The sequence below is a fragment of the Siphateles boraxobius genome, unplaced genomic scaffold, assembly GCF_051911475.1.
Source record: "Siphateles boraxobius isolate OS27281-9 unplaced genomic scaffold, OSU_SipBor_1 2, whole genome shotgun sequence".
Classification (NCBI taxonomy): domain Eukaryota; kingdom Metazoa; phylum Chordata; class Actinopteri; order Cypriniformes; family Leuciscidae; genus Siphateles; species Siphateles boraxobius.
This window is the reverse complement of record NW_027508810.1, coordinates 16,333,075-16,350,541: the sequence shown is the minus strand read 5'-3', so window position 1 is coordinate 16,350,541 and position 17,467 is coordinate 16,333,075. Positions and strand designations below refer to the sequence as shown.

At 34.6% G+C, this 17,467-nt stretch overlaps 4 protein-coding genes across 4 annotated transcripts in view; 2 read left to right on the top strand and 2 right to left on the bottom strand.

The window, feature by feature from the left end:
• The window catches only part of mrpl11 (mitochondrial ribosomal protein L11), a 36,167-nt gene extending 31,744 nt beyond the window's left edge, over positions 1-4,423 (bottom strand). Inside the window, exon 1 of the mRNA XM_077236102.1 lies at positions 4,305-4,423. The gene's annotated coding sequence lies outside the window, so the exon portion shown is untranslated. The remainder of the gene's footprint in view (positions 1-4,304) is intronic.
• A 277-nt stretch (positions 4,424-4,700) lies between these two features.
• pfdn6 (prefoldin subunit 6) lies at positions 4,701-5,922 on the top strand. Its single transcript, XM_077235601.1, has 4 exons — positions 4,701-4,883; positions 5,250-5,320; positions 5,415-5,539; positions 5,641-5,922. Exons 1-4 carry the CDS (start codon positions 4,820-4,822, stop codon positions 5,759-5,761), a joined length of 381 nt encoding a protein of 126 aa, XP_077091716.1. The 5' UTR covers positions 4,701-4,819; the 3' UTR covers positions 5,762-5,922.
• Positions 5,923-11,762: 5,840 nt separating this feature from the next.
• Positions 11,763-13,376, bottom strand: her5 (hairy-related 5). Its single transcript, XM_077236099.1, has 3 exons — positions 13,269-13,376; positions 12,951-13,046; positions 11,763-12,865 (listed from the first exon to the last, which is right to left on the bottom strand). Exons 1-3 carry the CDS (start codon positions 13,314-13,316, stop codon positions 12,359-12,361), a joined length of 651 nt encoding a protein of 216 aa, XP_077092214.1. The 5' UTR covers positions 13,317-13,376; the 3' UTR covers positions 11,763-12,358.
• A 1,906-nt stretch (positions 13,377-15,282) lies between these two features.
• her11 (hairy-related 11) lies at positions 15,283-17,154 on the top strand. The gene is made up of 4 exons (XM_077236098.1): positions 15,283-15,431; positions 15,575-15,670; positions 15,806-15,896; positions 16,309-17,154. The coding sequence occupies exons 1-4, from the start codon at positions 15,405-15,407 to the stop codon at positions 16,902-16,904; spliced, it is 810 nt and encodes a 269-aa protein (XP_077092213.1). The 5' UTR covers positions 15,283-15,404; the 3' UTR covers positions 16,905-17,154.
• Positions 17,155-17,467: the final 313 nt, after the last annotated feature.

The window sequence follows — 17,467 nt, the reverse complement described above, 5'->3', positions numbered from 1 at the left end:
AAATAAATATTTTACAAAATATTTTTTACTATAAAATTACTATCAAATGAAAGCTATGTATCTAACCAAGTTGTGTTCCAAATTTCAAGTTGATATCACAAAAATTGAAGTTCCCATGAGATTTTGTTTAGGCGTAATACCAGAAATAGCCACCGGGTGCCATTGAATTCCATTTAATTTAATTGTATGCATTTTGCTGTAACAAATGTATAAATTTCTATCCAAATATCACTTCTGCCACTAAATATGGAACCTTGAGACTCAGACCTTTCTGACTATGTGTTTTGTCAAGATTAGAAAAGGTTTTGATAATAAATTATGAAAGATGATGCCCAAAAGGGGAGGAGCCTAATAAAAAATACCTTTTCTATGGTAACGCAACGTCCAATTTCAAAACGGTTTTCACAGGATGAATTCTGAGTTTGTAAGCTTTCAATTGATACCTAATTTATGATAACTACTAAAATATGTGATGTAATAATAATTAAAAAAAGAATTATATATATATATAATATATATTATACTTTTTAGAGGACTTTTTACTTTACTTTTTTAAATATAATTTTATCTTTTTTTAATTTACAAATACTAGATTGTTTTATTATGAACTTTTATGAACTTTTAGCATTAAAAACCAAAGTTTCAATTATTAAAAGTGTGTGCGTCAACTTTTTGTGACAAAGGTCAGAAACTCCTGTAATGATGTGGATTTTTTTGAGGTGCACTCTCGTCATAAATTCATATATTACTGTTCCTACATCATTTGTAATAAAAAAACAGCGCTAAAATATCTATTTAGGAGTCTTAGACCTTTCCAACAATATATAGTTTGTCATGATTAAATTAGGATTTAATAGTAATATATTGAAGTAAATGTATTTGTCCCGCTAGCGGGACAGTGACAGTTATTAATGTGCCCTCGTAATCTTTAACCGACCTGTTTTCTCTGATGATGCGTTTACTGGTGTGAAGGCGGGACAACCTGTCAATCATCATGACATCACAGCAATAGCAAGACAACAACAATCCAATCAATTCCTAATGGACAAAATCAAGACCTGCCCAACATTTGTTCTTGTTTTAAAAGCTGTTCCACATCACAATAAGAAAGAAGACTATCGCAACTTACACTTAATGATGACTATTATGCTACCACTCCTGCACAAATCAATCTGTCACTCTGACTCACCTCAGAAAATGTTATCTACATAAGAATCTGACTTTTCAGATGTATGTATTCTTGATTAACATTACATTACTACGACACAGAAGTACCCTATCATAAACACTAACATATAAAAAACACTTTGACTAGAGTAAAACTATATGGGTCATTCCGTGTCAAATCAACCAAATTTGGGAAACTTCACCGGCTCTAATTCTTGATTTTGTTCATATTTTTTTATGTAGAAAAACAAACATAAATAGTGATGAAAGCCAAAATATTAATTGTCACAGGTCTATATTTACTGTCAAATTTTGTTATTTTGTCAAAATGAACATTTTCACCTGAGATTATGAAACAAATTACAGGGGGTAAAAATTACTTAAAGATGGCAGCATCATTATTTTATTTATGCGCAGAGATTGGTAGGTCTATTAGTTACATCATTAGCCAATAGAAATCTTTGTTTCATTATATGCCAAAGTTGACAGTTCTAAAAAATGGCAAAAAGCACTTCTTGTGTTTTTTTGCTTAAAGTTTGCATGCCTGTCTAACTCAAGAAGTATATAAGATATCTTAAAGTCCTTTAAGATTCTGGTTCTTAAACTTTTTTTTGGTATCTTCATTCTAAAGGCCCTCAATGGTTCAATCCCAGAGATATGGAGATCTTAATGTGGCTCCATGAGTAAAGTCTACACATTTTCAGTGGTCAAAAACCAAATGTGGGTCCCTTTGCATACAGCTGATAATACTTTTCTTTTAAAGAGGAATATCTGAAGAACAAATAATGTTGAAACTAGAAATGTATCTCGTGTTTTTCAATCAACAAAATTGCATAGAACACCTGTCTGAGTGCCATAATTATATTCATTTTCCAAAGCTTGCATGCCTGTTACTCTATAACTATTCAAGATATCTTAATATCCTTTTAGATTCTTATTCCTAAAAAAACCTTTCTTTTGAAATCTTCATTTTAGTTTTCTCAAAGCAGTTCCATATTCAAATTGTTGAATTTTCAGTGATTGAAAACAAAATGTGGTTCACTTTGCACACACAGCTGATATTTATTGCATGTAAAGTGGAATGTCTGAAAATGGTTGATTAACTCTCAAAAGTTGATTTATAATAAAATATATATATATGAATCAGTTTTAGGGATATTTGGAAGATGGGATTTTTGTTCATTTTAACAGCTTCTGAAGCTACCAAGAGTTCAAATACGCAGTATCGTAACTGCACGTTACCGCATTGACATCCCTATATATATGAGAATGAACCATATAGGGCTTTAAAAATTAAAATTCCAAAAGAAAAGTTTCATAAGAAAAAAGGTTCTAAAATGGCAATAAGATATCTTTAACACTTCTTGAATTAAAGACATGTAAACTTCTGATTTTTATTTTTGGCACTCAGAGAGGTATTTTGCACTCAATTGTTTTGATAGAGGGAAACAAGATTTCTAGTTTCAGTATTTGTTTGTCAGACATTTTTCTTTAAACATAATAAATATTAGCTGTTTAAAAAGTTCTATCTACATCTACATTTATTTCTTGACCATTGAAAAGACCCCCATATCTTCAATTCAATTCAATTCAAGCTTTATTTGTCATTGCATAAGTCTATGGGACTGAACTACATAAGGCCCTAAAATTGAAGATTTTAAAAGAAAAGTTTATTAAGAATGATAATCTAGAAGGGTATAATATATCTTGAATATACTTTTATCTTGGGATAAAGATATCTTGAGTTACAGGCATGCAAACTTTAGAAAAAGTATATTTATGGCACTCAGACAGGTATGTTATATGCAAATGAGCTTCTAGAAAAACACAAGATTTAAAGGCATTACAGACATGCAAACTTGAGCCAGAAAAACACAAGCAGTGCTTTTTGCCATTTTTTAGAACGGTCACTATTGGAATATAAAGAAACAAAGATGGCAAAAGTCAATAGATTTTTTATCTAATATACTTACCAATCTCTGAGCAAAAATAAAATAATGATGCTGCCATCTTTCTAAAGTCATTTTAACCCTCCTGTAATTTGTTTCCAAATCTCAGGTGAAAATTGTCATTTTGACCACCCCTCTACAAAATAGTGGATTACTCAGTAAATATACTACACCTGTGACATTTAATATGTTGGCTTACATCACTATTTATGTTTGTCTACAGGAAAAATATTACCAAAATCAAAGATTTGAGCCAGGGACCTCCTGTTGAATTGACACGGAATGACCCATATGGTGTTACCTCTGGCGTTACTGGTTAATGGAAATATTCCAGTTAATATAATAAAAATAATACATTTAAAGGGATAGTTCACCCAAAAATGAAAGTTGACAGTAGCCATTGACTTATATAGCAGGAAAAAAAATACTATGGAAGTCAATGGGTGCAGTCAACCGTCTGGTTACCAACATTCTTCCAAATATCTTCTTTTGTGTTCAACAGAAGAAAGGAAACTCATACAGGTTTGGAACAACTTGAGGGTGACTAAATTATTATTATTATTTTTTTGGTGAATTATCCCTTTAATCCCACCCCCAGTAACATTTGAGACCAAAAAGTACTTTTGAGTCTGAAAGGACAAAAAAAAGAAGAAGAAGAGTTTCTAAATGAAAGTGCAGACTGACATGTTAACGTTTTTACATGACAGGTGTAGGGCTACATAGTCAAATGACCAGAGCTGTTTTAATTCCAGTTTATCTTTGAAGAATGCTGGCTGTAAAAACTTTTTTTTAAAAGAAGAAGAAGAAAAAAAGGATGTATCACATAATACACATTACACATATTTAGTACATGCAAATATAAATATAAGTGCAGATATCAGTGGTCACGTTAGTAAATAGTGGGAAAACTAGGCTAATTAAATTTTTGAATAAGTGACTGACATTATGAAACAGTAGAACTCAAGTATTGAGTAGTAACGTTAGTTTACAACGGTTACAGTTGTTAAAAGAATTGAACTATTTAAAGAAAAGGTAGTTATAATTATAATAATAATAATAATAATACATCGTAGCATGCATATAGCACATTAATATAACGATGGTTAATAAGCAGCTTCAGGTACATATTTAAAACAAACGATACATTTGATTGTGATAAAATAAAATTAAAAATAAAATTCACATTACCAGCAAGTGGGATAATATGCGTTCACGTACAAGCGAAAAAGACCTTCACGTTTGTATTTGAACCATGCGCGCTGCCATATTGGCTCTACTGTCACTTCTGGTGGTTTGATGAAAGCAGAAAGACTGCCCCTAAATGGACAGGAGGGGGACTACGCCTATAAATATTGGTGGTATCTAGTGTTTATTATGAAAATTATTTATATTGACCACTACATAACACATTGTAATATATTGGTAAGTAAATTACGAAAAACTATAATTTCCTGATTAATGGCCATTTCAAGAGGTTTATTTGAAGGGGCGAAAATGAAAAATCGAACAGTATAATTGCGCTTCATTTCAACACTAGATGGCGAAGTGACACTGTCAAAACATGAAGAACATTGCGTCATTTCCTCTGCGCCCCAGACGGACTGCATGATCCTTGTGCTGCTGACTGCTTTTGTTGTAAGATATATATTTTTCTTTTTAGATATCCAGATAAAAAGTGATCCGAAATCAGAATAACTGGTGTGATGGCTGAAGTGATTCAGAAGAAATTACAGTCTGAGTTGGAGAAATATCAACTACTGCAAAAAGGTAACGTTATACATCACAACGCTAGCTATCCATGTTAGCATCCTTTCAACACTCTGCATGTGCATATTAACATCTATTTTCATAAAATTGTATATATTCGATTTTTTTTTTTTTACCACGCACTGAGAACTGTCTGTATGCAACTGTTCAGCACCTGTTCAGAGCTGTCAGTGATCTGCTTACTCAGTAAAGAAGCGTTTTTCATTTAGTGTGTGTGTGTGTGTGTGTGTTTATATAAAAGTGTTTCGTGTTAGATTCAAGTAGTGCACATTTTAAATGGGTTTATTCCATTTTTGCACACACAAAAATGTCCTTTCTCTCATTTCTTTATTGTGAATATAGAGACTATTAACTCTATTTTCGCAGATGTCAGTAAAAGTATGTCAGCACGACAGAAACTGGAGGCACAGTTGACTGAAAATAATATTGTTAAGGAGGTAAGAATACAATTACAATACAAATATCTCCTACATTTGCATGTTAATTTATTTATGTTTGTCATGGTTTACCACATATGTCATCCCTCTGTAGGAGCTTGCCTTTTTGGATTGCCAAAATACAGTTTACAAACTAATTGGACCAGTTCTGGTCAAACAAGATCTAGATGAAGCCAAAGCAACAGTGGGCAAGAGATTGGAATACATCAATGGTGAAATGTATGTATGAATAGTGACCACTCATATTGCATTTGATTCTGTTGTCAATGAGTGAGTAGTTCACATAGGCCAACCACTAACTGATCTCCTCTTCATCTCAGTCAGCGCTATGAAACTTTACTGAAGGAGATGGAGAAGAAGTCGGATCAGCATCGGGAAGTTCTGTCCAGCTTACAGCAGGAGTACCAGCGGGCTCAGGGTCAAGCTGTTGGGAAGGCCTAAATGGATTATAACTCAGTTGGGACACTAGTATTATCCAGTGAAACTCAGAGACTGAATGTACCTACTAATAACCCATGCTTGTTCACATGTCTATTAACATGATTCTGTAGTTTTTTGTTTTGTTTGATGCTATTAGGCTATCAATAAATTTTGTTTATCTAGGTTCAGACTCTTTTTTTTTTACATCATTGTTTTTATTACAAACAGTGAACAACTTTGAGATAATTTGCTCTGGTGATATGAGATTTGATCAGTCTGCTGTCCATTGACCGTTTTAAAAGTTGGACATTTTGGGGTTGGGGTGATGCGGGGCTGAACTGAATAGAAGAAATCATTTGTTTAGCTTTTGATTAAGCTTTCAATTCACATTATATTCAAGAATGAAAACAAGAAAAACAAGAGTGCACAAACTAAAGACAGCACTACAAACTCGATAATTCATACTACAAATTTATGATAAAGTAAAAAGCACTACTCAAATACATGATCTTTATGACATTTTATACATTAAACACAAATACATGTTCAACAACACATTAAAAAACAAAATTACGTTTTAGAAATGTGGAATACAACAAGTGATTCATTTTAAGGAGGTAAAGAATGAAAAGTGCTAACAATACGAAGTTTCAAGCATTGTTCGGAATAGTACAAGCTTGAACAGGGAGGGATTAAGAAATAGTGAAAGCATAGAATAATGTTTTTTTATCCCAGCAGGATGCAGTTAAGTGTTCACACAAGAAATGAGTTTTGATGCTTTTGGGGAAAATGGCAATATTACATGTAAATAAACACAATTTAACGTCTCCTGGATGTACAGTTTAACCAAGTTGAGTGAAAATGTAACAAAAAATAAAGTTGAGTAGAAATTGTTCCTGGGTTGTAACTGTAAAATGATGCGGAAAACAGTTTTTTTTTTGTCAAACAGTCAATAAAAATAAAAATTCCAGCCCCATTTCCAGCTCAGTCGCCACCGTCACCATGTTGTTCTTGGCCTGCCGCGTTTGCGCTGGTGCATGAAGGTGGTGTCCAACGCAATGTCACTTTAGGTATCCTTTCCTGGGACATCCTAATGTCCGAGCCATCTTAATCGCTGTATCTTGATCTCCTGATTATGCTCTTAGATCTTGTCTTTTTGTATATGTTGATATTAGAGATAGTGTTGGGCCAGCAGATGTTGCAGATCTTCCTAAAGCAACTGTTATCGAAGACATCTACCTTGCTCATACCTACTTTCACTATTCTCCAACATTCAGAGCCATACAGAAGCACTGATTTAACATTGCTGTTGTAAAGCTTAAGACTTAGTTGTTAAGACTTCCAGATACTTCTGAGTCTGCTAAAAGCTCATCTTGCTTTATTTATTCAAGCCTTGATGTCTTTTTGGGCTCTGTTATCAGTAATCAAAAGTGCTGGATTTGTATTTAGAATTTTCAGCTTGAATGAAACATGAATAGTAGGCTATTTGTAGTTCTTTTAGAAAATGAATGGTGGAAAAATAGAAAGAATAGAAAAGAACCACCGCTCATTCGTCAAAAAATTCTTGTAGAGAGGTGCTGCTACATTAAATCATTATGGAAAATTATTTATTTTTTTAATTATTTAATTTATTTTTTAAATAATTATTTAACTATTATTATTTATTAAAACTTATAAATGTATAGCCTATATATAGAAAGTAAAATCCTCCTGAGACACAGAAAAAAAAGTTTTTTGAAAATAGTATTTTTTCATGTCATTGTGATATATTGTTTAGAGCATAAAAAACACTTTTTTTTTCTCTGTAGTGGACACCAGGACTAAAAAAATAAAAACACATGAAATGACATGTATTGGCAAAAACATTGGGATTTTTTTTCTTCTATTCACCGATCAATTTGAATGTTTCAGGAATCTTTTTTTAGCCAAACTTGGTATAAATATGATTGTTGACTATGGATATGAATATGGATATACCGTTTTACTTATGCAATATGTGCCTCAAATGGCTATATATGGTATCTAATTTGCATTTATGTGTTCTTCGAATAATAGTTGGCAACATTTTCATAGTAATATTAAATATTTCATAGGAATATTTCTTTATTTCCTATTTCATAGGAATTAATTCTTTCACTTGTTGTGATAAACATGCTTTAAGTCCTGGTGTCCTCTACAGAGGACATGTATGAAATCAATGCATTTTGTAACAGAAAGTAATATTTTTATTAGAAACCCCATAACATTTTCCTCAGATGTTGATTTATGACAAACAATTTTAAAATGTGTACATTTAAATCATAATTACAAATTATCATATTTACATAAGAGTGCTAAATTTTATCACTAAATGAATGTCAGTAATTTTAAAGACCAAGCAGAAGAAGTTGTTGTCATGGTGAAACCTCCAAACATTTGGTATCTCTGAAAAGCCCTGAATGGGCTCTTTACAGGACATCTTAAAACTGTGAGTTGTGGTGTGTAAGAAATTCACTGAAATATAATGTCCACCACTACAGTGGACAGAAGTCTATTCCTGGGTCCCACATGGCTTTGTATGCATAAAAACTTCCACATTCCTAAAAGCACAAGACCTTGGTCAGGTAATACCTCACAGTGGCTGAGCATCACCAGGCGTTGAGAGTTGAGCAGTGAGGCGACTCGTTTTCTAATTAAAGGGGCAGGCGAGTGGTGCATACGGCCAGATGTTGCTCAGGGTAATGTCATTGAAGCGCTCGGTCAACAGGGTGTGTATCCGCCCCAGCGCAACAGGCCATCAGACGCGCAATGGAAAAGCACTGAAGCACAGACGTCCGCATTGTGGATGCTTACCTCCAATTAATATCCCGTAGAGGGGGACCTGTCCCCCTTCATTTCCCACCCGCCGGGGATTAACTCAAATGAATAAAAGGCATTAAAAGAACGGCGCTACTTGTAAGGGACCTGTACGCTTTAAAAGCAGGTTGCCAACACACCCGCATTAAGTCCAAATCCTAAACTCTGGCGAAAAGCTTCTAAAGGGATTAGCTATTTATTGAAGCAATAATATGCAAAGCTAATTAAACAGACAGACGTTGAGGTATTGTTCGCCCTTTTGAAGTAGACTTTTCTGGGCTGAGTAGGGTAAATTATGCAAAAGTTGGTAAATTATGCAAAAGTTTTTGAGTAGATTCACGTTGCAATTCTGATATATTTTAGATTTTTAAATGCCATACACAAGCCTCCAAAATGTAAATATACGAAACAGTAATCTAATTGTGCGATAATTATAGACCATTGAAAGCAGTTATACACTGATTTTCACTTGAACTGTTGTTTGAAGTAAGAGTGACAGTATTTCACTTTTACGCCAAAAATGCGTGCGCGCCTCTATCGTCACCCGAACACGCTCCAGGCTGCGTGTGCTTTCTTTGTTTTTAAAACCAGGTCAGGGCACGCGTCGGCTTTTGACGATTTACAGTTTTTGACAAATGGCCTGAAAGACCACATATTGAACTAGCGAAGTGGGTTGGTGGCGTTGCTATAAACGTTGGTTGTTCGTTCCCATGAGGTGTAAAATGTTAGCACCTCGCGCTTGTGCGTAATTTGGCAACAGCTGACAGTATGTCGACAGCCAGACCCGACCCGCAAAAAGTAACCACATAGGCCAACAACTTGTTTATTTGAATAGAGCATTTGATTGACCACATTTAGAGACACGTCTCATAAGAGTGAGGTAGATTTTTAACACGCCACCACGAGCGGGTTAGGCCTAAATAGTGGAAAAATTCAGGCTATGGTGTACCCTAAGTTTGGCGAAGTTTGCGCTTATGAAAGCAAGATGCTAAAACCCGTGTCTGATACACACCTCATGAGAAAACAATAATATGACACATCCAAAAGTAAGAAGTTGTATTCATTTTCAAATGAGATATACAAATAACATATATTAAATTGAAAGTAGCCTAAGTTTCGACATTTACGCCTATTAATTTAAATAATTGTAGGCCTAATTGAAAAGTAGAAGTTCTTTAGACTTGTGATGAAATCAGTAAGTGCCAAAACAGATGCACAAACTATTTAAACAGCCAACTTTTTTATTTTTATTTTTTATAAAGTCCTGGCTATGTAAATTCTAGGAAATAGTTTAATGGTTGTTAAACAACTACATGTATGGAGCTGAGGGGAAATTGATGAAAACAAGAGAGAGGAAAATATTGAAGTATTTAAATAGAATTAATAATTAATAAAATTGTACTTCGAAGGTCTAAATTACTGGATTTTCTTAAAAAATTCCCTGGAAGATAAAATTAAATAAGAGAATAATTAAATATTAAATAAGCCTATTTAGTTTCAATAGATTTATAGCTATATACTCACGTAAAGTGAAAAATAATGTTCAAGTATGAAGTATAATTACTGAAGTATTATGTTTAAATGTCTTTGGACTATTATTACAACGAGTAACAATCCTGTAGTATCAATAGAACCTAAGAATACATCAGAACATTTAATAATCATAATCAAAAATGTATAGAAAACACTTTACTTCACATCTGCATTTTGTATATAGGCTATTTATATATTTGGCTGCATGCATTGCTCTTTGTTGATCAGAACAGACAAAAGCAAGCATCCGGTCAGGATAATCTATTTACACCTTTTGTGTTGAATGGCATTTGGGAGACTTATCTGTCTGTAATAACCGGTTCAGGCATCAGTCGATGCATGGCATCTCTCAAAGGTCTAATCTCATTTCAGCTCAAACTCGTTTATCTAAGAGCTTATCCGGAGCGACAAAGCGAAACAAAGCTGCATGAAGGTTGATTTAAGGGAAAGTATGAGCGTTAAGTAGAACTAAGCCATTCTATCTAGTGGTAAATCTACTTTCCACAGGTCGTATTGTTTAATGATACATTTAGCCTCTAAATATTTGTTGGGTTTCCATTTGATTTGATACATAGAGATGAGGTATTAGTTATGACAACATATGTTTTTACATTGCTTTTACTCCTCAAAATAAGTTAAGCAATTTTCAATTTTTTTTATAAATTAGCCTATATCAAGTCTTTTTTTAGTCGGTTTAATGTAATTTAAGTTGAAATGACAAACTACAAGGCTACTTATAAATGTAGTTTTTACAGTGTAGATGTACTTCAACTTTTGCTATATCAAAGTTGCTTATAGGCTGTGAACATAGCCTATCGAAAATTGATCTCATGACGCAGTCCAAGTTTAAAAAATATTAGCGCGCAAATATTAATTTTAACATTTTGACAATAGTACTACACCCAAACAACTGTTGATAGGATAAAAACATCGTTTATTCAGAAAAAAATGTATTCCAAAGTGACGTAGGCCTATTTAAATTAATTTATAACAACATAAATTACACAACAAATGTAGTTTAAATGGATACTGGGCGTATGTTTTATGTTAGACCCTTACAGTTGGGGTTATTTATTTCTTATAGTCTATTGTAATTAGAATTAACTAAATAAGCAAAAATTACTTGAAGTAAATTTTTCAATCTCTGAACTTTTTTTTTTTAAATACGCATGCGAGGCAATTGGCTAAAACTTGAACTTTTTGTTGTCATAATATATCTACCATCTTCGATCAAGTCTAAATTGCTACAGATTTTTTTACGGGGTGACTCATTAGACAGAGCAGCCTACTATCAAATTTCAACAACATAAACATCTGAAATCAAACCATTTAACGTGTGATATGACAAAAGCCATTAAAGACCCTATAGTTTAAGTGCAACATCATCGAGATGGCCAAATAATTGCCCAATGAAAATCTGCAAATGCCAGGTCTGTTATCAAGTTTTCAACTGCTATCACACTGGAACGCTGAACATTCACACTGAAGAACAATGCTGTTTAATGCTGAATAAGGAAATGAATTAAAGACTTGCAAATATTAGGAACGGGAGCAGATCAAAGATAAGAATATATCCTCAGAGAGGTTTAATTCTTTGTTCAAAGTAAAATACTTCTCATTCTGTTGACAAGAAAATAACAGCAAACAAAAAGTTTGCTATATTGTTTTTTTAATTAAAAAAAACTGAATCTCTCACCTACTCAAAGTAATGAAATTAACATTTTCAACGGTTCATAGAAGGTCACAAATGTATGGCAATTACAACAATTACCAAAAAATAAAAAAATAAAAACGACTTTAACTTGTGCTAGAGTTTCCACAAGTTTCTTGGCACTAAGTTCACAAAAGAACAAAAACTCTTGAAACATTCACCTCATTAAGTACAATTCCTCAGTCAAAAAATGATTTCATAAAAGTTTTGAAATAAATTTCAGTTGATATAAAAGTATTAAAAGGCATCAACGTTTCAACTAAGAAATATATACATCTCAAAACAAGTGTGTGTATCTTCTTTGTTTGGCTGTAAGATCACCAAACTACTATACAGGCACAGATTTGTCAATGCCTTTTTATAACAAAATAAATCTTTGGCATCTACTGTACAAAATCCACATATTTACACATGCTGAAAATTTACACAATTCACATATTGTCCCAGAGTTGTTCCCACTCTGCTGAATCATCAGAGATGAATCGTTCTAGGCCTTTCCAGTCTTTGGAGAGCTATGCAGGAACTTAGGACATGATCTTCTACCAAGGTCTCCAGATGGAGTCACAGAGCATAACAGGTTGCTTAGGACTTGAAGTCATGGTGGGAGCAGGCAGGACAGTTCTTTGCGCAAGCTTTGCACAGCCAGATGGTGTGCAAGAACTGCTCAGTTGGGCATGAGTGAGATGTTGCTGTGCTGGCAGTGATGGATCTTCATGGAGATGCACCTGAGTCTCTCGGTGGGGTGGTGCAGAAAGTAGCATTGCATGTGATTTGTGAAGGTTTCCACATGTTTTTTCCACTTCCTGCCCATACTCATGGCTCTTGCTAGCAATAAAATGGCTGACTCGTAAGAGACATGTCCTCATTCCATCACTGTAGCTCTGACGTTTGCAAGGTGAGCTCGGGTCCTCATCATAATCCTCTGTGCGTGCCCTTTTTCCTCTAGTGATTTGAAAAGGGTCATTCCCTGATCCTTGTTCAGCTCTTAGGAAGTGCACAACACTTTCCAGGATTTCAGCCTTTTCCACTTTAGGGTTTTTTAGCTTCTATTAAAAGTTGGACAAAACGGTCAGATAAAGACATAAGGGCAGGATACAATAAATAGAGTCTTTAAAAAATACAATAACTTACCTCATTGTGTGTATTCTCGAATAATAACATTCTCAAAGTTTCTAGGCTTTGATTAATGCGATCTCTCCTCCTTTTCTCCATGAGAGGTTTTGGGACCTGCAACAATCATAGTAGTTTGAATATTATGGTAAAATATAATTCTTGGCAGCCGTAACATGAACAAGTCTCCATATCAAACGATCTACAGTATTTTGCCACACACAAAAGAAAAACACAGAATGTCCCAATACCGAATGTAAGACATAGTCCCTATGTGAATTAGAATTACTTTTCAGAGGTCTGAAAATAGGCCTAAGCTATATTAAAATAGGTTTTTACCCGTCTCGAGTCTTTTTGTTCCGATATGTCAACAGCTTGTTCGCTCATTCTGGCGATTCACCAAATTCCGTCTAAACTGAGATTATGAGCATCATTTTGGAGTTCACATAATTTATGGTACAGTCCGGCTACTACGCCTACTCTCCTCATAAATGAATAACAAAAGAAGACGGACCAATCGCGTGCGTCCCCCAGCAAGCCCCCTCAATAATATTCACATGCGCACTGGATGAAAGAGACAATGCCTATAATGTCGATTGTGAAGTAAGAGCCAATAATGACCCATTTAGACCCCCACTGGGATGTTTAAACGATGGCTATTCAGTTAAGGTATTGCCAAAGATATTCAAAGAAGGGTTGAGCCATTCATATGCGTTATATTTAAAAGAACCACTAAAAGGCGACTATACCTGTTGGAATTTCAAATAGTTTGATTATAGATAGATAATCAAAAAAGTGCACAGTGTAGCCATTTGGAAAAGTATATATAACACTGCACATTTTACTGTTTCTATGGCTTGTAGCCTACTTAATAATGTGTTTAAGAACCAATAAATGTGTGAACGTAGATAGACTAAATCTAAACAAACTAGGCTACTCTACCTCACATAGCTTTTCTACCCTTATGAATGTTGAATAGGCATATTGCCTTGCAAAATCCAATCATTTTATACGTTTAATCTCACAATGAAAATGAAGTAACGCATTTCTGTTGGTTTACTAGGCGTGTATCACAATTCATCCATACACCGATGCGCAACAAAGGAAGACTTTGGTTTGGTTGAGGCGCTCGAATGTGGCTTCAATTGAAAGTGGTGTTTTTGCTGTTCTTTTGATGTGTGTGAGGTCTTCTTGTGTGTGCTCAAATAATTCTCCTGCCTGATGAATGAAAGCTAATTGGAAGTGACTGTATTATGAAATAAATTCTATAGGGTAACTATTGTGGACGTGCCGATTACCAAGCTAAAAAACAACTAAAAACAAATAGACAGACAAACAAAACAACAAAAAGTAAAATTACAATTAAATATGCATTGTATTCTCTGACATTAGGGCCGTTACATAAATCTCAGACAGTTTCAAAACCAACCACGCCATTAGGGCTACCAATCCAAAGTAGGGCTAAGCGTGGGACAATAATGGTTTGGCCTAATCGCTCACACTTCTATCAAAACACTCCCATACAACACACTTAACAGATTTGCTCTAAAAGCCCGGGAATCACACCTCCTCACATCCCCCACTTCAACATAAAGCAGGATGCGCGTGTACTTTTCACTGATGGCCACGAGCTAAACTCGGTTTGGCGCGCGACTCCAAAATGCATCGTTTTCTTATTTTTGAGTATTTCCTTAAATAAAACAATTTGACATCCACATTAAACGGAATTTTTTAGATGTCGAAACACGATTAAAATGTTTCAATAAGGATATGCCTGCTTTGTTTCCAGCCAATTTGTCAACACTTATGTAGGCTAATTTCTGTAAGATTCAACTCAATTGTCTTTATCAGTAGGCTAGTTCAATTCAAAACGGTTTTAAAAAAGTGAAGGTGCTCTTACCACTGCAGGTTTTCATTTTGGCATAATTTTGTAATTTCAATTTTAGTATGCCTACTGACAAAAATGTTGTTATGTAGCTTAGTTTAATCAACAAAATCTCAGGACAGATGTCATTTGTCCATATGTGTTAGCCTCTAGCACTTTACCTTAGGCATTGTGCAGCTGCTTATTCAAAACCATTTGCTGATATTTGCATATTGCAGCAGACAATCAAATGGCAAACCTTATTTTTCTTACCAGAAAAATTAAGCCATCAACATGTGGATAGTTATACTGCGTCAATATAAAACTCGAATATCAATGACTGTTTTATATATACTATTAGGCCTTTATATTTAGATATACTATTGAATGCAGTTTTACGTAGCCATACCTCTATTTAGCCTACTGATTGTTTAGCAAAAGTCAGATTGAAAGAATGGGGTGGAAAGCTCACGCGGCCTACGTCACGACCACCTCTCCGCCAATCAAATGCCATTCCATAGGCTTGAAATTCCTGTTTGGTAGATTTCAGCAGTTTGTTTGTTTCCCACAACCTCGAATTAGCGTGAACAGCAGACTGTTTAACTCTCAACATGGAGAAAACAGAAGGCATCAAAAGAGTAAGATCTTTAAAAGCAACAATTTCTTTCATAATATAATATGCATAGTTTTGTTTGATTCCACAAATCTTAAAAGTTGTTTAATGATAGCATTGGGAAATTGAAAACATTCTAACAATTTTATTTTTTATTTAACTTTTAAGAAGTTAAAACCTGTGATAGAGAAGAAGAGAAGAGATCGAATCAACCATAATCTGGACGCGTTAAGAGATCTGCTTTTCAAGAACACCGCAGATTCGGTGAGTAACGTTAACGTTAGACTAACGTTACCTCGGTTCAGCTCAGTTTATGATCAATTCCTTCAATTTATTTCTTTGACAAAACCCTAAAATGACCATGACAAAACCCTCTCCCTCTATTCCATCCCTGTACAGCGTTTACAGAATCCTAAAGTGGAAAAAGCAGAGATTTTAGACCTTGCAGTTCAATACATCAAGAAGACCACAAGAAAGACTGAGACAAAAGGTAGGCTAAGTTTTTACTATTTTTACCTTTTACTTCACCCCTCTGAATTTAGTATTAAAGGTGCACTATGTAACTTTTTTGTTCAAAATTTACAATTTAAATAATGAGTCAATACACTATCAATCCTTCCAAACATGTTTTTGCCTTACACTGATTCACTGTGTTATGTTGAACTTAGTGAATGTTTTATGAGCAGTAGGATAATCTCTCTTCAAGATATGAGAAAGAACCATGTTCATATGCACAGTCACACAGAACCGAAGCACAACAATGTTCTTCCGCAAAATGCATGCAGATTTGTTTTTTAAACCGATAGAGGGGCAAAGGTATCTAGTGTACCTTTTAATAGCTATTACTTATTGTAGAAATATTTGGGCTTATTGGTGTCTAATTCTCTTCTCTCTCTCTACAGTGACGTCTAATCAAATGGATTCTATGACCACTCCGAATCAGTCTGATAGGCCTATATCTGTTTCTGCAGGCCCCATCCATGCAAGTGACTTTTATTGGAAGCAGAAGCAGGTTCTTCTGAAAGTAGGAATCAATCTTGATGATAACCTTACTGATGCTTCCAAAGCAGGAAATCAACCAGTGGTCCAGACAGGCTTTCTTCTATCACCATCAACCCAGAACTATCACCAGGAACTTGTTTTACACCCTGAATCGTCTGTGTATGACTCTAAACTTTTGTGTCAGTCGACTTCTCCCTCCAGTTCTTCATCACAATATAGTTCCCCGCCATCATCTCCCACTTTAACCAGCGTATCCTCCTCCTCTCCCAATAATTCGCCTGCACATCCTTTCACATCTTGTTCTCAACTACCTCCTCCTTCTGACCCATTGTCTCCTCTCATAACACCACTTTCACTCCATAGACCTGTCATTGTGTCTCTGCCCATTCTGGCCCACATGGCTAGAGATTTTACCCCACCTCAGTCACCTGTCCTGGCTCTTAGACAGGAACCGTTTCCTCTTCCAACCCAGTCCACATGGAGACCATGGAGCTGAACTCTTACCATTTGGGGGTTTTCCCTTTATGTAGGCACTGCTCCAATGAAAGGATCATGGTCTCTCAGTGGGACTAACTGGACATATGGTGTGGCTTGTGCACAGGTTTGTCACTTGTGACAAGGTTGTTTGCTGCCAGATACTTTTTTCATGTTTTCAATGACATGTGTACTTTAACTTATTGTTTTATCGAATGTTTGCCTTCATTGGTACATGTAATTCTAGCAGTGAAATAAATCAATTCATCAGTTCTTGTTGTATTATGTTTGTTTATTTAAATATATAAAAATAGTTTTATAGCAGCTAAAGTACAGTCCTTTTACACTATAAGGTCAAATCCATGATACTATCAGTTTTTGGACCATATGGTTTAGGAGGAGCTATTGCAGCCAAACCATTTGGATCCTAAATGAAGATATATCGTCAGTACTTTAATAACGACCCATGAATTAGAAAGTAATAAAATAACTACATAAATAAACACATTACATTAATTTAACCCATAAAAAGGCAATGTGCATTGAGAATGCACATCCTCCAAAAAAAAAATGTTCCACCTAAAA